General features: G+C 38.3%; 1 protein-coding gene across 29 annotated transcripts in view; it reads right to left on the bottom strand.

Annotated features, from left to right (window-relative positions):
• Nucleotides 1-10684: 10684 nt before the first annotated feature.
• PTPRD (protein tyrosine phosphatase receptor type D) overlaps nt 10685-23129 on the bottom strand; it is a 1402037-nt gene continuing 1389592 nt past the window's right edge. For 19 of the 29 annotated variants that reach the window (XR_014576765.1, XR_014576766.1, XR_014576767.1 and 16 more), the window contains 3 exons: nt 20887-21022; nt 16145-17502; nt 10685-14755 (listed from right to left, as the gene is read on the bottom strand). Coding sequence is in view for 10 of the 29 variants with exons in the window: in XM_083817752.1 (XP_083673878.1) it covers nt 14687-14755; nt 20887-21022 (205 nt within the window). In the remaining 19 variants the exon portion in view is untranslated. The remainder of the gene's footprint in view (nt 14756-16144; nt 17503-20886; nt 21023-23129) is intronic. The other 10 variants (XM_083817752.1, XM_083817753.1, XM_083817755.1 and 7 more) reach the window with 1 other exon arrangement.

Raw genomic sequence — 23129 nt, 5'->3', positions numbered from 1 at the left:
AATTTTATACCATGTGACTAAGTGCACTGTCCAATCTTCTTAAATTCTTACAGTCTTGGTGCAGTGAATACTTCACCGGGGAACTTGTTCCAGTGTCCAGCCACCCTTTTGGAGAAGATCCTCTTCCTGATGTCAAGCTTAAACTTCCCTTCCTCAGGTTTACACTGTTCCCGCAGGTCCTATCAGTCGTGTTTACAGAGAGTAGGTCCCCTGCCCCTCCATTCTCCCTTACGAGGAAGTTGTAGACTGCAGTGAGGTCTCCCCTCAGCCTCCTCTTCTCCGGGCTGAACAGGCCAAGTGACCTCAGCTGCTCCTCATATGTCTTCCCCTCTAGGCCCTTCACCTTCTTCATTGCCCTCCTCTAGATACTCTCCAACAGTTTTACATCCTTTGTGTACTGTGCCCAGAACTGCACACAGTACTCAAGGTGAGGCCACACCAGCACAGAGTAGAGCGGGACAATCACTTCCCTCTGCTGACTAGCAATGCCATGCTTGATGCATCCCAGGATGCGGTTGGCCCTGCTGGCTGCCAGGGCACACTGCTGGCTCATATTCAACTTGCTGTCAAACACAACCCCCAGATCCCTCTCTGCGGGGCTGCTCTCCAGTGTCTCGTTGCCCAGTCTGTACGTATAGCCAGGGTTGCCCCATCCCAGGTGCAGGACCCGGCACTTGCTTTTGTTAAACTTCGTGCGGTTGGTGATTACCCAGCTCACCAATCTGTCCAGATCTCTCTGCAAGGCTTTTCCACCTTCAACAGAGTCCACAACTCCTCCAAGTTTGGTGTTGTCGGCAAATTTTCTCGGAACACCACCTAGTCCTACATCCAAATCGTTTATAAAAACACTGAAGAGGACTGGCCCTAAAATGGAGCCTTGAGGGACCCCACTAGTGACCATCCGCCAGCCTGATGTGACCCCATTTACCACAATCCTTTGAGCCCTGCCCGTCAGCCAATTGCTCACCCATCGTATGATGTTTTCGTTTAGTTGTATGCTGGATATTTTGTCCAGTAGGATCGTATGGGAAACTGTGTCAAAAGCTTTGCTGAAATCCAAAAAGATCACATCAGTTTCCCTTGGTCGACTAGATGGGTGATCTTATCCTAAAAGGAAATCAGATTTGTTAAGCAAGACCTACCCCTCATGAACCCATGTTGGCTGGGACCAATGACTGCATTGTCCCTCAGGTGTGCTTCAATAACTTCAAGGATCATCTTCTCCATAATTTTACCAGGCACTGACGTGAGACTGACAGGCCTGTAATTGCTAGGGTCTTCTTTCTTACCCTTCTTGAAAACTGGCACAACATTTGCCAGCTTCCAGTCTACTGGGACCTCTCCAGATTCCCAAGATCATTGAAAAATAATTGAGAGAGGTCCCGTGATGACCTCAGCCAGCTCTTTAAGCACTCTGGGATGAATCCCATCTGGACCCTTGGACTTGTATGGATCCAGGTGGAGCAGCAAATCCCGCACACGTTCAGGGTCGGTTGGGAGTTTGTCATTCCCACCGTCATGGTCCTCCAGCTCAGGGTACCCTGGGTCCTGAAGCCCATCATCTGTTTTGAAGATAGAGGTGAAGAAGGTGTTAAACGTCTCTGCTTTGCCTATGTCATTGGCTGTGAGGAGACCTTCCCCGTCTATTAGCAGACCTATGTTTTCTTTGGTTCTCCTTTTTCTGTCCACATATCTAAAAAACCCTTTTTTATTGTCTCGCACAGACATGGTCAGCTTCGACTCTAGTTTGGATTTGGCCTCACAAATTTTCTCCCTACAAACACAAACAGCATCCCTATATTCCTTCATCGTCGCCTGACCTTCCTTCCAGCAGCCATACACTTTCTTTTTTCGCCTAAGCTCCAGTAGAAGATCCCTGGTCAGCCAGGCCGGCCTTCTACTCCACCTGCCTGACTTCCGGTATTTTGGAATTGCCTGATCTTGTGCTTTTAGGAGGCAGTGCTTAAAGACTGACCAGCACTGATGAACGCCAATGCCTTCTAAAGCAGTTTCCCAGGGGACCTTGCTGACTAGTTCCCTGAGCAGCCTGAAGTCTGCTTTCCCCATATCCAGGGCTGAAGTTTTGGTGGCAGTTTTCCGTCTGTCACCATAAATTCTAAACTCAACCGCTTCATGGTCACTATGACCGAGACGGCCACCAATTGCCATGTCTCCCACAAGACCCTCTCTGTTCTCCAGCAACAGATCTAGGAGAGTACTTTTCCTAGTTGGCTCCCTTAGCACCTGCACCAAGAAGTTATCATCTAGGTGCTTTATGAACCTCCTGGACTTGCTTGTGTCAGCCGTGTGGTGATCCCAGTTGACGTCTGGCAAGTTGAAATCTCCCATAAGGACAAGGGGAGTTGATCTTGAGGCATCTCTTAGTTCTGCAAAGAATAATTCATCGGCATTGTCTTCCTGTCCAGGTGGTCTGTAATAGACTCCCAAAATGACATCCCTTTTATTTGTTCGTCCCTTAATCCTCACCCACGTCCCTTAGTCCTTACCACCTTTGTCTGTTTAGCAGACTGTTTTCTGTTTGTTTGTTTGTTCGTTCGTTTGTTTGCTTGTTTGTTTTGTTTTAATGTTAGACTTGGCAGTGCTAGGTTAATGGTTGTACTTCATGATCTTAGGGGTCTTTTCCAACAAAAATGAGTCTATGATTCTATGATTTTTGTTCCAAATTTCTTTCATAATATCATAGAACAGTTGACCTTAGAAAGGTGCCTCTTGATGTTATGAAATCCTACATCCCTGCTCAAGTGGGGTAACCTAAAATAGGTTTACCAGGACAATGTCCAGACAGCTTTTTAAGTTCTCCAGTAAAGGAGACTCTACAACCTCCCTGGACAACCTATTCCAGTGTTCAGCCAATGTCATGGTGAGAAAGTGTTTCCTTATGTTCAGACAGAAATTCTTGTGTTCCAGTTTGTGCCCATTGGCTCTTTTCCTGGTACCAGAAACCACTTAAAAGAGCCTGGCTCCATCATCTTTGCACCCTCCCTTCAGGTATTTATATACATTAATAAGGTAATAATTAATAAGGTAATAATTAATAAGGTAACAATTGAGTATTTAATAAGGTAATTAATAAGGTAATAATTAATGAGGCCCAGCTCCCCTAGGCCTTCTGTTCTCTAGGCTAAACAGTCGCAAGTCTCTCAGTTTGTCCTCTGATGACAGATACTCCAGTCACTTCATTGTCCTAGTGGCCCTTTGCTAGAATCTCTCCAGTACATATCTCTTGTACTGGGGGGTCTGGAATTGGACACAGTATTGCAGGTATGGCCTCACCAGTGCTCAGTAGATGGGAAGGATTAATTCCCTTGACCTGCTGACAATGGTTTGCCAAATGCAGCCAGGATATTATTAGCTCTTTTAGTGGAAAGGGCACAATGCTGGTTCATGTTCAACTTGGTGTCCAACAGAATTCTCAAGTCCTTTTCTGCCAGGCAGTTTCCCAGCTGGTTTGCTCCCTGCATGTGCTGATGCATGGGACTTTTCCTCCAGAGATGCGGGACTTTGCACTTTTTGCTGAACTTCATGAGGTTCCTGTCAGCCCATTTGTCCAGCTTGTAAAGGTCATAGTGTTTGGGAGTGCAACTCGCTGGTGAATCAGCTACACGTCCTAGTTTTGTGTCATCAGCAAATTTCCCAAGCAAACTCTGTGCCCTACCATTCACATTATTAATAAACAGGACTGAACACAGAAATAACTGGTGGGGTACACCTTTGGATATAGGCCTCCAATGAGATTTCAGCACTCCTGCTGGAATCAAACTGGCTGATAACCTTATCAGGATGCAGTACTTACTCATTTAAAGTAAGTAAATAGACCCTAAATAGCATTCAGGAGGAGCAAAGACTAATTGTTCCATGTCCTAAGACCTGGTTTAATCCTCTGCCATGAGTTTTGTCATCAGAACTTGCAAACAACATGAGTTTAAAGCTAAAATATATCTATACAGATGGGTGCAAAGACAACGGAGTTGCTTCTCTACTGTCCTGGATGGACAGCAGCTCTTGTATATGAACTGCATAAGCTCTGAGAGGAAGACAGATATCTTACCTACAACCTGTGCCTCTAAATGCTGTGAGTCTGTTAGGCTTTTCCTAAATCTACCTCACAACATGAGGTAGAAGATTTTCCTGTCTTTTTATCCTAATGTAGACAAGTCCTTAGTATACTGCAAATAAAGGGTCTGCTAATTAGTGCTGCCCTGATTTAGGCAAAGAGAAAGGTGGAAAAAGAATGAATTATCCTGAATGCTCAGGAACCTACCAGTTTGCCACTGAGGATATGCTATATATATATATATAACTATTGTCAAAGTTAATACTTCTTCTCTCACTGCAAGATAACCTCTGCAGCTGACTCTTTAAAATTTGTTCTGAACATACTTACACTATTGAACTCAGTGGGACACTAGGGCAAGGTGAGAATTCTGTGGGAGTTCTGGTTTGAATTAGGGCTGCACCTTCAGTGCACTGGGTGTCAAATGCATCAGCATGTCCTAATGACAGTTGTGTACGAGATTAGTTGACATTTGAATTATAGTCCTGGAGAAAGTTAAGCATTGACTTAAAATACTGAGTAGGCAAATCAGTATATGGATATATAGGCCAACAGAACACATTTTACAGGTAGAATTTACGAATCATAGGATCTGTTGGAGAAAAGAAGCCTGTGGACTGTGAAATACAAAAAATAATACTGAAGAGGTGGAGAAGCATCCCTTCAGAACCCTATAATGACAGAAATCTCACATTTGTGAGGCCCTCCATCTCTGACATGGAGAATAGATAAACAACATAGTTCTGTTAAATCAGATTTTTTGTTCCTTTGAGTTAAACTTTCCTGACTCAAGGGAATCTTCCAGTGATTCGGCAGCCACTGTATACCACATATATTATATGAAAATATTCATCTTCTGATTCACGTGAAATGTTTTCATCATCCAGGCTTCTTTTTCCATCTTTTGCCCTTTCAAACTTGGAAAAAGTTGCATACCTCTTGGAAGTAGTTAAAAACTTTGTTTTATATTCATGCAGGTCAAGGAACAAAACTCTCTTCAAGTGTTTGAAACCAATTCATATTAAGTAACTCTCTAAAGTCACCAAATATTCCGGTTCAAAATTTCCTTCTCGCCTTGCTTTTCTCCCAGATAATGAAAGACACTAGTGCCAAGCTAAAACAATGTTGCTACCTCATATAATTTATATATATATATGTGTATATGAGGCTGTCTTTTGTTAATTATCTTTCTTTGATAAAGTAACGTGTCAAGAATAATTTTAATACCCTATTAAGCTGATGGAAGTAAGGTGGGAAGAAATTTTGTTTGAAAAGTTTGTGCCTTCTTATTCTGTAAAGATTTTTCTGAGCTTGCTGATCTTCCATTTATATTATTTGTTTCTTTAGCATCTTATGAAATAATAATTTTCTGCAATTTAATAATAAATGAAGTAGGTATGTGCTTAAAGGTAACTAAAATCCTTGCCTGTCAAAATAGACATCTCATGTTGGTATTAATTTCTCCCTTACGAATGTTAAAAGGGAGGCAAGGTCAAAATATAAACTATACTAGAATAATGTTAGCCACTGCAGATATCATCAACAAAGTTTATTTCAAACACCTTTCTCTGTCTTCCTTTTGAAATAAATAAATAAATAAATCCAGGTATGTAATTAAACATTTGAACTCTATGATGCTTCTGTAGGCATATATAAGTTGAAATTTTGCCATAACATGACTGAATATTTTAAGTCTCCTCTGATAAAATTCTTCAAAAAACCTGAAACACAAAAGAAAAATGTAACTTTTGCTTCTGTAATATCTTATTTATAGATATTACAGATTTATATATATATATATATATATAAGATTAAAGTTAAACTTTTAGCCATTTTGCAGTATACTTCTAGCAATTATGAGATTAAAACAATCACACAAAATCTTCTTTACTTGTTTAAAAACATTCATTTTGTAGTCAGGCAGAGAAGTATGGCCAGCTGGGTCCCATTGGCAAGAAATCTTAACTCAACAAAAACACTTCCAAGGAATAAATTAATTCTGTTTCTACTTCCAGTCAAACTTCATGATTTCAGTTTCAGTACTCTTAAATTTTAGAGAGGAAAAATCCTGTGTTCATTTCCCTTGACTCCTAAAGTCTACATGTATTAAGTGTACATATAAAGTGTACATAAAACATTCAGATATAACAGAGTTCCATATTTTTTTATGTATTCTTGAAAAGATGTCAAACATCTGATATTTAACAACTTTTTTTTTGTTATGTATATTACTTATTTGATAGTACTTAGCAAAAATCTAATGACTAATGAGCTAAAAATGGAAAAAAAATCTTTTCTACTGAATTCAAAACAACAAGATAATTTATTTATTTCTGGTATTTAAGAAATAAGTATACATCATTTTAATCCTAATAACAGAAGTTTTGAAATTCATTCTCTTATCTTAAATGTATTTTACAGAATCACAGAATGGTTAAAATTGGTTAAAATTGGGAGGGACCTCTGGATCTCCTGCTCAAGCAGGGACACCCAGAGCAGGTTGCCCAGGACCACGTACAGATGGCTTTTGAAGATCTCCAAGGAAGAAGATTCTACAGTCTCTCTGGGCAAGCTGTTCCAGTGCTACATCACCTGTCACATTACCCTGCACAGTAAAGAAGAATTTGTACATGCACTTGGCCTAAAGAATAGTGTGCAGGAAGAATGGTAGCTCTTTCAAATCTTTGTGCAGATTTTCCATTGCAGACTTTTTCTTCAGTTAGCCAGACAGCCCAATGCTGGTGGTGTTTTACATGAGTAGCACATATAGAATCAAGGTTTTAACTGAAGGTCTAGTGGTCTCAGCCATAATGTTTTTTCATAGGCTTGTACATTTTCTGTGTAAATTCTAGTAATTATCCTTTAAAAATTAACCATTTAAAATTTAGAATTAACCTATAAATTATTTACACTGATAGTATTTATTTGTTGCTTTGTTTCTGTAGCCCTCACGCCTTATTATCTATAGTTTCTAGACAGTCATGTTCTGTTCCCTATTTTGTAACTCATGGACTTCAGGATTGTGTTCTACCTTGTTCTCCTTCACAGGAAAAGCTTCTCTGCAATTGACTCCCCAGGAGCATTGGTTAATTTCTGGTAAACATCAGCCTTGAAAATTACAACTGACAATAAAAATTAGTAATCAAAAATGAACACTCCTTATTGACATTGATTTTCAATAAAAACAAGTACTGTCTTCTACCAAAACAATAAACAGACAAATAAACAAAACAAAACAAAACAAACAAACAACCTAATCCACAAACATCCACAACCATCATTTGGAATATGTTATTTCCTCTATCTGTGTTAGAGCTAAATAGGAGCTCACAATCTTCCTATTCTTTCTCCATTAGATAGTTCTAATTCACTATGACAAAAGGATGCTCTGTTACTTAGTATTAGGCAATAGTATTCTGCAGCCACATACTGTAATGGTTAAGAAAGATTTTGTATCCAAATATATTGAACCCTCTAGGCTGAGGTTAAATGGGTTTGGGTTTTACTCTGTTCCATTTTTCTGCATGGTGCTATAAATTGGGTTACAATTCTCTAAAACTGTCAGGGACTAAGCTCTAAAGGAAATTGTCAAAGAGCAAGAAAGGATAAGCATTTGATGAAAAGAGAATAGCAAACTTTTGTAGTGGCAATGGAATAAAAGGAGTTCAAACAGAGGTGTGAATGTGTGAAATGTTTGCAAATATTCTTTCAAAGAGTGGACTGTTGATGTCAGTGTGGACTGACAATGCTGATAAATTTGATAAACACTTCATGTGAATGGAGCAGAAGTACACAGTTATGCTGTTGTCTGTGAAAGATGACTGTTTCACCATATCTGTTCTCAGTAGATTACTGGGTATGCAACATTAGTCACTCATTTTTGCAGTAATTGGTGTGCTTAATTTGAAGTACTACAGTATATGAAGAGGAGTTGTAGTGCTGGGAACTGGTTTGCCAGCTCATGAACTCAGAGATGCCACCTAAGTGGTCATCTCCACCCAGGCTTTAGATGACAATTCATTTACTTTTGCTGTATGCATGGGAACTTGCTTTTTTTTTTTTTTTTTTTAAAGTGCCTACCACAACTGAACATCAGCTTCATTTATGTCCTTTACACACAATTGGATTTCAAGACTAAACCGGATTCTCAAAGACCAGAAGTACAGTAATACTCATGTATTTTTGAATATTCTTTTTTCTAATGAAGAAAATCTTAAATTTTGTTCTCTTGTCTTTATAGATGTGAGGAGAGGTATTTCAAGGCAGTTTTGACTTTAGAGATTTAGATTCTAGATCCAATAAGACTGTTGAATTTATCATGAACTACTTTTATTGGCAAAGGTCATTTGCTTGTTCCTGCTATTCAGTAAAGACTACTGCTGACAGAAGCAAGCTGAATGCATTTTGGGTTCAAAAGCTTCTATTTATAGTCTAGATACAAAATGATCTCTATTCATTACAATGCCTCATTTGCAGGTTATCATTCTGCTCTCTGAAAGCTAGTCAGCAGATGCTTCCTCCCATCTTGACTCCTTGCATTAGTGAAAAATACTCTGCATCCTACTATGGTACCCACGATAGGGAGAACTGGAGGACAGAAAGAGCTTGTTTAAAATACACAGGACAGTGCAAAGAGAAAATACTTGAATATTTGAATGCCAGTATAACTACATTATTCATATCCTTTGTTTTTGAATAAAATAACTCTCCATGTAGTTGGAGCAAGTAGCACAGCATTAATATTCCCTCCTTAAAAATAAAATAAAGTGAAATAGAAAATAAAATAAAATAAAATAAAATAAAAACAAAAAAAAATAAAATAAATATTGCCACAGGTCTTAAAGACAACCTTCAGGAACAGATAGGTTATAGATAGATACCCTATCAGTGTTCCATTTCCCCATGTACAATGACAGAATGAAAAATATCATCAGTTCACATTTGTGAAACTTCTTTAAAGATATTCTTTGGCAGTGCAAGTAATACTGATATAATTTGGTTGGAATTTTTACCAATTTGATCTAGTGTTATTATAGAAGTTTGCTTGTCTGAAGCTGTTAAATTTCAGAGTTTCAAAATGCATGATTATTTCATAGAATTCTGCAACTTTTGCATAGGTGACTATGTATATGTATATATATTTCACATTAATTTTTATGCAAGAGTGATTTCCTTATCGTCGGTAAACTGGCTTACACATCAGCAAATTTGCTGTTTTTCTTTTTCTCAAAATTTCAGTTTTTGAGTAGTAATTAAAGATTATTCTGATAATAAGTCTATATCCACAGTCAGATATGTAATCATCATTTTGAGAGATATGGTGAAGTTTCTGGGTAACTGGGAATTTGGTCCAATTTTTTGCATAATATGAAAAAGATGCAAAAGTTACTGTGGTTGAAAGCTTGTAGCTATTGTTTTGATTTGGTACAGGATAATTTCACATCTTAACAGTATTTCTTAACTTTAATGATATCTAGGAACCTAACATAAAAATATTTTTTTTTTCTGTATAAAAGAATAATGAATTAAAACTGACATTAAAGAGAACCCTCCAAAGGCAGTCAGACAGTTAAGCAAACCCTCTCATACCACAACTTTTAACCACCTTACATTGCACCTATATAAAACACGTTCCAGCTGAAGGTAGTAAAGTAGTAATTATGAAATCCACAGAAATCAGTGGATAAAGAACTAATAAAACTATGTAAGACTACCAAGGCTTCACTTTTACACTATTATCACCTTCTTAATGTGGAAATTAGTCTAAGACCAATGTAATTTATTAGAAGTCAATGTAACATCAATGTCTTTGTACCTCCTTCCAGAACAGTGAATTCTTTATTAACATATACTTAATAGTAATGGTTAATAAAATGTTTCCTTAGAAACAAGCAATCTTAGGGACAGAGTCCTCTTTCAAAAGAAGCAAACAGAGCAAGACTCTCATCTGTTTCCTTGATGAGATTTCCATTCCGTGATCCCTGTAGCCTGCCTCTATAAACTTTGCACATTCATCTAAATTTTTTCAAAATGTTTGAAAACAACTTGAAACACCACAGTGTAACAGACATGTTTTCACCCACTGGCAACAGCAGAGCATGCACTACAGAGAGGAAATTAATTAAACATCTGTCATGACTGCTTGCCACTGTTTCCATAAGGGAACTCTGACCAATGATTTTGGATTGACTCCTGAACCTGCCAATTCCATAAGACTGAAAAATTCATAGCTCTCTCCAAATGTGTGGATATTTTACTTCTTTGGGTTAGATCAATGAATGGACAGTAGTCTATTTTCTCATGTAATGATGCATTTCTAAAGCACATACAAGAATTTCTTAGGCATGTAAAGTGTTATAATTTCTATAATTTCATTGAAATTCATGAAGCTAGAGGACCTTATGCCTATGAAAGATTTTGTCTATGCTTGCGCAAAATTTGCTGCTGAAGACAATATATTTGCTAACGTAGGAATGAATTTTCCACTGTCCAGCTACTAGTTAAGAAGATTAATGACTACTTGGTGGTTCCAATTAAACTGCTTTATCACCAAGAGGAACCAAATGAGTTCTGATATCAAAAGCACTGCTTAAGAAAGAAGACCAGGGCTGCATAACACTGACATTTTATTAGAATTCATTTGTAACAAATGGAACTTGTGTCAGCAAAGAACTGATTTTCATACAGATTATCTTTCGCCACCAATGTAACGAAGTAAGAAAATAAAAAGCACGCCTTTCATTCTGTAAAACATTTACGCGTACTACTAATTAGAGGTAATTGTATCTTTTTAACAAGCCGTTTTACAAGGTAATTTTTTTTTTTTTAATTTTCAGTCTATGCATCCAAAACAAGAGCAAATAACACAATTTTTTATTATCTTTGTAAAGACACTCCAAGCTTGAATGGCAAAGCCACGTAACAGATAGTTATGATGAGACCTGCAGCCTTTGATATTTGTGGAGTATCAGGGCACAAAAGAAAAAAAAAAAAAAAGGAACAAAAAGAAAAAAATGAAAAAAAAAAGAAAAAAGGAAAAAGAAAAAGAAAAAGAAAAAGAAAAAAGAGAAAAAGAAAAATAAAAAAAGGAAGAAAAAGAAAAAGGAAAAAGAAAAAGAAAAAAAATAAAAGGAAGGAAAAAACAGATGCAGTTTTTTGTCATTGCAAACTTTTTTTCCTTTAACGTTCTCTGTCATTTAAATACAATACAAGTGGATTTCACAAGCAGTTTCTTACAGATAGGTTCAAGTAATAACATTGTTGGATGTAGAATCAATAGGGCTGTGCATAGTACAAAGGTATAGAAAGTGCAAATCTCCCTAGAGGGCCCCTCCCTTTCCCCAGCTATCCTCTCCAATTTCTAACAACTTAAATCACTTAGTGAGAGAGAGAGAAATAGAGAGAGAGAGAGAGAGAGAGAGAGAGAGAGAGTGCTAAATTAAACTTCTGTATAAATCATTTTTATATATTTTGCCTTTTTTGCCCACTGCAGTTAATCAAAAAATTAGATATAACTACACATACAATCATAAATAGCACCGTACTGGTTATGTTGATGAAACCAATTCTAAGCCTCAAAATGTATGATGTATGTAGACAAAGATGCTTACCGTTAAAATTAACTGCAGAGAGACAATATATAAGATTACAGAAAGTGGAATGCACATCAATGATGCTAAGAGTTATCTTAAGCAACATAAAAACTAAAAGGAATATTGTTGTACAACAGTTCCCCTTAAAAATCGGATTTTAATTAATTATTATTATTATTATTTTAATCTCCCCTTTATTTTGGAGCTTGCAAGATAGTCTGCTAGGGAGAAAGCTCTGATCTTTTTACAGATCCAATATGCAAAAATCTTCCCTAGGCTATGTTTCCAAAATTATGCTCTTTTTGATTTTTATGTTTTTTGATCTAAGCTGAAGAACATGACCACACCATGTAACCTGGCACTTCATTAATCAGCTAAAAGTACAAATCAAGAAAGAAGAAAAAGAAACATAGTGCACATTCTTCTCTGGTTCAGATGTAAGTTATAGAATCTCATTCTGAGGTAGCCTTCTATATACTTTTGATTCATTTGTATATTTTATATATATATATATTTGTGCGTGTGTTTTTTTTGTTGTTGTTGTTTGTTTCTTTACAAAAGTGCTCAAATACAATGTTTGCTAGAGTTTGGTCTTTTGTATTTTTCTTTCTGCTAACAGTGGGAAATGTGGAAGAAGAAGAAAAGTTGAGGTCACGTGCCATACCAATGCTTCTATCTGAAGACACAAAGAAATAATTCCTTTGATACTCATATACAGATGATAGCACAAGACTTGATGTCAATGCAAATGGCATCCCATTAAGACTGGCAAAAGTTACTTTGTGCTGTTTTAATAATACTCTTTGTCACCTGGAAGAAAATGTAGCATCATTCTCAAAAATACATCCTGCCAGCTCAATCTTGCTAGCCTTACTGAAAGCAATGGTTTGACTTTAGCAATCTGTTAACACATTTTTAAAATTGAAAGAAAACATGGATGCAGAAGCACTACTGATGTCGACAACTGCTAGTGTACTGATACATCTCTACAATGATAACACTATAACCAGTGACACAATGGGTTTGAAAAGCCAACCAGAAATAGATATCTAAGTTGTGGGCTGGTCCGTTATTGGAAATACGAAAAGATAAAGGGCCTTGACTACCTACATGTTTTGCGTTATCATTTATTATCATCCATACTTGATTAGAAACTGGGAATGCATATTATTCAAAATTGTCTGATACATGTATTAAAATGTTTGAAAAGAATAACAGAGATATGAACAAACTGAACTAAATACAAATGAAGGCTAACTTAAAGAAATGCTATTCAAAATAGGCATCAAATATAAGGCACTATAAATGTAAAATTAAAATAAAAAACAGCATTCCCAAACAATGCTGTATGCCACAGAACTGTTGATTTCACAGAGCAACATGTGTTTGGCTTTGCCCTGTTACATACGATAAACGTAAATTATATAGCACACACTATAGACAGTATACTATTGAATACAATTTTAAAACATCTTAATACCTAGTATATTACAACATTCTCCCCTCCTAAAGTTATATGCACTGACCTTTCCCACATGCACACCTCCTACATTTAATAATATGATTTCTTATTGCACTATAGTGTTACAAATATTGAACTTCACTGGAAGCCTAAATCACATACTCTGTGTGTGTGCATATGTGTGCATGTGTGTGCGTATGTGTGTGCATGTGTGATGTCTTCATGTTCAAGTGGCAATGTGGAGAGAAATATTATTTGGGATAGAGATGATGATCAAATATCAATGATGTGCATTCCTCATTTCCCTTTGAAACAGAAGTTTATGGACCTTGGAAATGCAGAGATGATTAAATACTAGCATATTATAATTGTAGTAGGCTGAGAAACTTTTCTACCACCTTGATAAATCCAGGCTGTGGAAGAACTGGTATGTTTATGTGTGTGTGTGTGTGTTCGTGTACCTACATGCCTGTAACTCTGTAACTATACAGAGAGCTAGATATGGATTGACAGTAATACATACATATACTTATATATATAGAAAGAGAGAGGGTGTGGGTGTGCATGTACACGTACATGTGTGTGCGTGCATGTGTGTGTGGTAGCAGCATCTTTATACTTTGCGCCTCCCTGTTGATTCCGAAAGAAACCAAAAATCCCATTTTGATTTAACTGATTACAATGAATATTTTCTTAAAGAAAAATAAAACAAACATAACTTTCAAAGTAATATCTAACAAGACTGTGGTACTGTAGATAAATATAGGACTGCACAAAAATGTGCAAATTTTCAAATTATTTAACATTTCTACAGCACGATTATTACAGATAACAGTTCTACAGCTTAAAAAAATCTACAGTTTTTAAACAAAAAAAAAGAACAGTTATGTAACCTTTTCTTTAATTCACTTCATTGAATGATAAACTTGTTAAAAAAAGGAAAAAGTTTACACAGTTAAAAATGAAGCACAGGTCAGCAGTATCTTTACAATACTAAAAAACTAAATCAAGGACTTTCTTTCTAAACATTCCCACATTTTCCCTAAAGTGTTATCATGAGCAATATGATGGGAAGGGGTGCTGTTGAAGTAAGGAGTCCACTTTGTTTTAGAAGCCAAGACCTGACCCTTCAACAAACATCTTGCACTGAATTGCAGTTCTCTCAAAATTCCTCTTTGCAATAAGCATGCAATCCTGAACAAGATGATCATTCTTTCCAACGAATTCCTCCTTCCTGAAGTCTTCCCTTTGACTTCAACCAATGTCAAACCCTTGAGGTATCTGTAAATGAGATCCTTCAGACGCCTCAGTGGTTGGGATTCTTTTAGCATGGTTAGGTTATTAAACTGTGAATTCTTGGTCCACATGGAATAGTTGTTTTTGTTTTCTTTTTTCTTTAATATATCCCCAATACTTTTGTTTGTTTATTTTTATTTATATATCCCCAATAATCGCTCCATAGCTAAGAGTTTAGAAGTACTTCTAAAGCACATTGTATGGCTCAGAAGCGGCTCTCTGGATCTTAAAGGGCCTGCAATAAAAATCCACGGTGGGTTTTTATGTTGCATAGTGATCAAAGCTGCCCAGATATTCCAGTGCGGCTCGATAGCAGAATTGGTATTGATCCTGGAGAAAGAAAGATAGAAAACAAAAGCATCAAAAAGCCAGCTTGTTGCTTGGTTTCTATTTTCTTTCAACTAAGAGTGAATACTTTGTGGCTACAGACAAATACACCACAGAGGCATCTGCAGTTCAGCAATATTGTCTTGCTGACATCAACGGAAAAACAAGTTACAACAGATGAAGATAGACACTCATTTAAAGAAATAACATTTTCCACAGAATTCACCTTCTATTTAAACAGAGATTGTATACTCATTTACTGAGAATTTGTAATACTGGATTAATGTAATATCAGCATAAAGCTTTCTTCTTATGGGAGCATACTAAGATGTCTCTCCATCTATATTTGAAAATAAGTAGCAAAATATCCAATTAACTCCATAGCAAATGCAGCACGCTAAATGATAAAATCCTCCACAGCCTTAATATGAAATGCTACATGAAAAACCAACAAGTTAAAAACCAGGTTAGGAAGCAAAGAGAATCCCAGCCTTTCAGCGATATAAGCTTTGATGAGGATGTAAAGATACCTTTGCCTGTGGCAAGAACAGGACCTATGAGAGAAATATGTAGCTAAGCACCTTATTAATGTGAAACAGATTACATTTCAACCTATACCTGGAAGCAGAGAAAGTTCAATGTGTTAAGTGATTTGTTTAAACCTCTAGTGAATCCAATATTTCGCATTTCATGTTATTCTCACCCACACACAGCAGTCTTTTTAAATATTTATGTAATATTGAACACTTATACTAAAATGTCATATTTGTGTAGTTATTTGCAACTGCTACTCAGGGTTTAAATTTTATATATATATATAAAAGCCATCCAAAATAACAATAATAAAAATAATCTGCTTATTTATCTGATAGTCCTATGTGCTAGGCTCACAGGAGTTATACTTGTTAACATCACAATTAAAATTCTTCTGGTGACTAGGAAACTCATTAGATATTTGCTTCAATTCAGTACTATGATCACTAACAGTTCCTTGCTGCTGTGTGCTTGAATAATTGGAAAATGCATTAGACCTTCTTTTAAATTTTTAAGTAAATGTGTGGTCTACATGGAGTTTAAGTGCTTTATTGAATAAGGATTGCATTTTTTTTTGGCACTGATTCTATGTACTTGGAAACATAAACCCCATTTTTAAAAAGGGGAAAAAAAAAAAGGAAGACATGGGGAAATACAGGCCAGTCACTTTCACCTCTGTGCCCAACAAGATCATGGAGCAGATCCTCCTGGAAACTAATGCACATGGAAAATAAGGAGGTGATTGGTGACAGCCAACACGGCTTCACTAAGGGCAGATCATGCCTGACAAGTCTGGTGGCCTTCTACAACACGGTTACAGCATCCATGGGAAAGGGAAGAGCAACTGACATCATCTACCTGGACTTGTGCAAAGCTTTTGATGCTGTTCCGCATGTCCTTGTCTCTAAATTGGAGAGACATGGATTTGATGGATGGACTACTCAGTACACAAGAAATTGTCTGGATGGTCGCACTCAAGGAGTTGTGGTCAATGGCTCCATGTCCAAGTAGAGATGAGTAATGAGTGGTGTTCCTCAGGGGTCAGTACTGGGACTGGTGATATTTAATCTTTGTTGTTAACACGGACAGTGGGATTGAGTGCACCCTCAGCAAGGATGTTGATGACATCAAGCTGTGTGGTGCAGTCGACATGCTGGAAGGAAGGGATGCCATCCAGGGTGACCTGGACAGACTTGAGAGGTGGGCCCATGTGAACCTCATAAAGTTCAACATGGCCAAGTGCAAGGTCCTGCACCTGGGTTGGCGCAATCACAAGCACAAATACAGGCTTGGTGGAGAATGGATTGAGAGCATCCTGAGATGAAGAACTTGGGACTGTTGGTTGATTAGAAGCTCAACATGAGCTGGCTATGTCTGTGTTTGCAGCCCAGAAAGTCAACTGTATCCTGGGCAGCATCAAAAGAAGTGTGATCAGCAGGTTGAAGGAGATGATTGTCCCCTTCTAGTCTGCTTTTGTGAGACCCCACCTAGAATTCTGCATTCAGCTGTGGGGTCCCCAGCACAAGAAGGACTTGGACTTATTACAGTGAGTCCAGAGGAAGGCCACGAGGAGCAATTGCTGGAGCAATTCTCCTACGAAGACAGACTGCGGCAGCTGGGGTTGCTCAGCCTGGAAAAAAGAAGGTTCTGGGGAGACCTTATAACAACCTTCCAGTACTTAAAGGGGGTCTACAGGAAGCTGGGGAAGGACCTTTACCAGGGGCCCTAGTGATAGGTCCTAGTTATAGGACAAAGAGTAATGGCTTTAAACTAAAAAAGAGTAGATTTAGGTAAAATATATGGAAGATATTCTTTACTCATACAGTGGTGAGGCACCAGAACACGTTGCCCAGGCAAGCTGTGGATGCCCCAACTCTGGAAGTGTTCAAGGCCAGGTTGGATGGTGCTTTGAGAACCTGGTTTAGTGGAAGGTGTCCCTGCCAATGTCAGAGGGGTTGGAATGAGATGATCCAGCCGAATATAATGGGGCATTGCTTTACTGTGATGGTGACAGAGCACTGGAAGATGTGGCATTAGCACAGATGCCATCCTGTACAATGTCCTCTAGGTGATCCTGCTTGGAAGGGGGGTTGGACTAGATGATCTTCAGAGGTCCCTTCTAACTTCAGCCATTCTTTGATTCTATAATCTTTGAGATCCTTTCTAATCCAAACCATTCTATGATTGTATGATTTTTTTTTTTCTCCCACAGAATCCTGAAAAAAAAAAAACAAATTTACAACACCTAATTTGAGCAGGGGAGGTTCAAGGGTAGCATACAGAAATAAGTCAAAGTAGGAGGAAAGAGAATATATTGCACATCCCAGCTCTGTGTTTGTCATATAGGCTCCAAGAAACAATTTTTTTTTTGTATACTGTAGTCATTTCTTGGAACCAAAATGACAGAAGGCTGTTATTTTTCATTTGTCTTATCCAGAATAATAATGGTAAAGGAAAAGAAATTGAATTAACACTTCAGTTTGGTAACAATTATTTACTTGGTTGAACAGATTAAGATAAATATCTGAATTTTCACTTATTTATTTATTTTCTGAAGTTGTCTTCTTAAAAATAAGAATACCCAGCTTTCATTGAACAAATGTCCCTAAGTACCACATCCAACCTTTCTTTAAACACAGGGACGGTGACTCCACCACCTCCTGGGGCAACCCGTTCCAATGCCTGACTGTTCTTTCTGAGAAGAAATGTCTCCTAATTTCCAACCTAAACTTACCCTGGTGCAATTTGAGGCCATTCCCTCTTGTCGCATTGCTAGCTATCTGTGAGAAGAGGTTGACTGCCAGCTCCTCACTACTTCCTTTCAGGTAGTGGAGAGCATTACGGTCTCCCCTGCGCCTCCTCTTCTCCGGACTAAAGAACCCCAGTTCCCTCAGCCTCTTCTCATAGGACTTGTGTTACAGGCCCTTCACCAGCTCTGTAGCCTTTCTCTGGACATGCCCCGTGTCCTCGATGTCTTTCTTGTAGCGAGGGGCCCAAAACTGAACACAGCACTTGAGGTATGGCCTCACCAGAGCGGAGTACAGGGGACGATCACTTCCCTGGTCCTGCTGGATACACTATTCCTGATACAAGCCAGGATGCTGTTGGCCATCTTGGCCACCTGGGCACAGCACTGGCTCATGATCAGGTGAGCATCAGTCAGCACACCCAGATCCTTTTCCTCTGCACAGTTTTCCAGCCACTCTGCCGCAAGCCTGTAGTGTTGCATGGGGTTGTTGTGGCCAAAGTGCAAGACCCAGCACTTAGGCATGTCGAACCTCATCCCACGGACCTCTGCCCATCAACCCATCCTGTCCAAGCCCCTCTGCAGGGCCTTCCTACCCTCCAGCAGACTGACACTTCCCCTCAACTTGGTGTTGTCTGCTAACTTACTGGAGGTGCACTCAATTCCCTCATCCAAATCATCAATGAAGATATTAAAGAGAACGGGCCCCAACACCGACCCCTGGGGAACACCACTGGTGACCAGTCGCCAGCTGGATTTCACTCCGTTCAGCACCACTCTCTGGGCCTGGCCATCCAGCCAGTTTTTAACCCAGCAAAGAGTGTACCTGTCCAAGCCATGGGCTGCCAGTTTCTCCAGGAGAATACTGTGGGAGACCCTGTCAAAGGCTTTGATGAATTCTAGATATACTACATCAACAGGCCATCCCTCATCCACCAGGCAGGCCACCTGATCATAGAAAGGAGATGAGGTTGATTAGGCAGGACTTGCCTTTCATGAACCCATGCTGACTGGGCCTGATCCCCTAGTTGTCTTGCACATGCTGTGCACTCAAAATGATCTGTTCTGTGACCTTCCCTGGCATCAAGGTGTTACATTAGCAAGTCTCCAGTCATCTGGGATCTCTCTTGTCAACCATGACCACTGATAGATGATGGAAAGCAACTAGGCATTCACATCTGCCATATGTCTCAGCACCCTTGGGTGGATTCCATCTGGCCCCATGGACTTGTAACAGTCCAGTTGGAGTAGTCAGTCTCTTACTGTTTCCACCAGAATCATGGGGGTTTTATTCTGTTCCCCGTCTCAGACTTCCAGGTCAGGAGGACAAGTACCCTGAGGATAAGTGGCCTGACAAGTAAAGAGAGATGTAAAGAAGGCATTGAGAATCTCAGCCTTTTCCTTATCCTTAGTAGTCATATTCCCCACCACATACAGTAAAGGATGGATATTCTCCTTGGCCCTCCTCTTACTTACGTATTCGTAAAAACTTTTTTTGTTGTCTTTTACTGCAATGCCCAGGTTGAGCTCATGCTGAGCTTTAGCCTTTTTTATTTATTTATTTTTTTTTTCATATGCTAGCAACTTTTTTGTACTATCCCCAAGTTGACTGACTCTTCTTCCACTGGACATAAACTCATTTTTTCCCAGAGACTCAGTAGAAGTTCCCTGTTCAGCCACGCTGGTCTTCTTCCCCGACGGCTCGTCTTATGACACATAGGAACAGCCTGCTCCTGCACCTTTGAGACTTCGTTCTGGAGAAGCATCCAGCCTACCTCTTTGCCCTTCAGGACTGACTTCCAAGGGATCCTCCCTACCAGTGTCCTGAACAGTTCTAAGTCTGCCCTCCAGAAGTCCAATGTAGCAGTTTTACTGACCTGGTAGGCTCACTAACCAGCTGTGTCAGGAATCTTCCACACACTCCAGGAACCTCCTAGACTGCTTCCTCTGGGCTACATTATGTTTCTAGCATATTTTCAGGAAGTTGAAGTCCCCCATGAGAACAAGGGCTGGTGACTGTGTGACTTCTGCCAGCTGCTTGTAGAATACCTCACCTGTCTCTTTATCCTGGTTTGGCTGTCTATAACAGACCCCCACCAGGATGTCCACCTTGTTGGCTTTCCCCCTGACTACAGTCGAACCAATGAACTACAGCTTAGTTCAAGTCTCCTGTTTGGAAATTTAAGTAGAAATTAAGCACATGCTGAAAATATTTAAGTTATTCTTTATGGCATGACATGGTATGCATCCAGGCATAAGAAATAAGTTGATGCTGCTTGTTCCTCTTTGTATTTGTCTATAGCACTATTGCTAGCATGGAAAATATTTATACTATAGTTTTCCTGGTGCTGAATTTACCATTATGATTTTCAGGCAAAACAGTCACTTGGTTGATGACCCAGAGCCAAGACAATTATGAAAATAATACAGGCTCATTACGAAGCAATGAACAATACTTTGCTCTTGGAACATAAAAATGTCAGTAAATCAACCTTCAGAAACAAGTGGACTCCTTTATCACCACAAATTTCTGCCACAAAGGAAAGGATCAAAAGAAAATAGGTAGTGCTTCTGGGAAAATAGTTTTCTTCGACTATCAGAAGTTAGGCTCCACTACTGAAATGAACTTTTTTCTTCTCCAGCCAGCAGAAAGTTATGTTACTGCCATAAAAGGAAACAGGAAATACTACATGCAATACCTTTATAGCTGATTTCACACTGTATTCATATAATCACTATACAATTTAAGGTATAAATACAACCAAATTTTATACAATCTCTATCTGTGCATTTTTTGGTATGAAAATACCCCTCCTTTTCCATTACCATTGCACATTAAAACTGTTTTCCTCACCTCTGTCTGTACCATGGCTGGCCGCTGTGTCCTTAACATTTTGACAGTCTGGAAGATATCTACAACACCTTCATATCTCATTCTTTCTAAAACAATGCTCAGGGTTATGAACACTCCAGTCCTTCCAACACCCGCACTGTTAAAATAATAGAAGAAAAAAGAAGGGGAAAAAAATGAATTTTAATTGACAGTTAACGCTGAAAGAATTGGCTGACATATTATCTGTGGATACAACACACCATATGTGTACAGATTTCTATACAGGGAAAGGCTCACTAAGCAAAATTCCACAGCAAACTACCACATTGCATTTAGAAGAATCATTGCTCTCAAGCAAACTTCACATGCTACTAAGTACTTCCTGACTTTCCAGTCTTCATTGCAAAGTGACTTGGTTTGTTGATCCAGATATACAGTAATCAGTGTATGGTGAAGAAAAATAAGAACATTTGTTGTCAGTGATCTACACTGGAAATGACAAAAGAAAAAGATAACAATGTATTTTTATTTATTTTTTATTTTTTTATTTTTTTAATGTGACTTGTTCATGTGTAGCCTCTATTTTGCACACCTTCAGTGTTACCTTAGTTCAGGTAGACACAGTCAGTGGACTTTCAATTTACATTGAAATTGTTCATATACACTCTACAACTTAAACAACAGACACAAGCAAAACCTAAGACAGTCATTATTCAGGTCTGGCAGTCTGGATCTTTAGCTTACAAATACTGATATACATAAACTATGTCTGTCTATATTAGCCTGGAATCACTTCTGTGAATATGCAGCTTGTTTGCTTTCTGTTCTGTCTTGGGGTTTTGTTATTATCTAACACACCCAAGAAGCTATAGAAATTATTCTAATCAATAAAGCCAATAGTTGCCAGTTATTAAGTTTAAACAGTTACCTATTCCTGAGGTTGACTCTTGGAGAATGACACATAACAACATAGAAAACCTAAGTCTGAACTCACATAGGTGGGAATTAAGCAACTCATCATCTTATAGGTAATGTTAATCACTTCACGAGGTTTTCTACAGTCAGGTAGACTTAGCTGCAGAACTCTAACTCAAGTCTATGTGGACTACCACAGAGATCCAGTGAATGCACAAGACTAATGTGGAAACAAAACGTCCAAACTGTATGATGGTTTTTTATTGTTTAGTCTAGATCAGTGCACTTCTAGGGCTAAGAAATACATTTGATTGGATTTAGAAACTTTGCAGAACCCGTGTGCCTTTGGAGAACCGAAGCCAAAGGACACGTTATACCTAATTACCTAATTTGATAAAATACCATGCTCTTAACACTGGTTTACCTAGATGTGATGGTAAAGTTCCTGGAGGTCTAGACTGGACTGTAAGGTCTCCTTTCCCTGATGAGTTAAATTAGAGAGCTTGGTTTGTTTAAGAACCATTGTGAAAAAATCCTGGAAAAAGATCATTGGAACCTGCTTGGACTTTAAGAGCTGAAGACAGTGTGACCTAAACCAAGCAGCACAGAAAGTAATCAGCAGAATTAAGGTAGATTACCACTTTCCTTCTCCTTGCTCCTTTGTATTCAACCATCTATCTAAAGAACTCAAAAAAAAAATAAATGTAGGGCTTTCTAAATATGTGAGGACTTCTACACTAGATACTTATCAAATCTTTATTACTTCAAAAATTATTCCTAGCTCTTTAATTCATGAAGAGAAAAGAATTAGTTTGTTCTCTTGTGTTCTTAAGAAACCAAAAAGAATCTGTAGATCTCCTTAGAAACATAGATTCTTAATGAGGAATACTGACTAACGTGGAAAGATCTCTACTCAATACTTGCAGAACCAAAGCATTTTTGTAAAATCTGTAGGAAACTGACCCAATTTCAGCTGAGTGACAAACAATTTTAACATTATTTCAATTCCTACTACAAGATGCTCAGTATTTCTAGAGTGATGGAAGTACGCATCAGTACTAGCAGCATTTTTAATGATCAGCTGATTTCCTTCAGTGTGAGTCAAACAACAAATTGAGTTCTATCACAACAAAGTAATGAAGCTAAGGTCTTAAAGAATCATGAGTTCAGTAAATGGCGAAGGAACTACTGCATGATGATGCTAGCTTAGCATTACAATTCACCAAAGGTTAAACACTTAGACACCAAACTTAGATTACTTTAATAAGCCAAGAGGAAATACTGATGTTTTTGTATACAAGTTTGTTGTTAAAAATACATCTTCAACGCCTGCTGAAAAAGGGTGATCT

This window comes from Anser anser, assembly GCF_964211835.1.
Source record: "Anser anser genome assembly, chromosome: Z".
In the NCBI taxonomy this organism is placed as follows: domain Eukaryota; kingdom Metazoa; phylum Chordata; class Aves; order Anseriformes; family Anatidae; genus Anser; species Anser anser.
The sequence above is the reverse complement of the archived record's forward strand: the minus strand, read 5'-3'. Positions and strand labels throughout refer to the sequence as shown.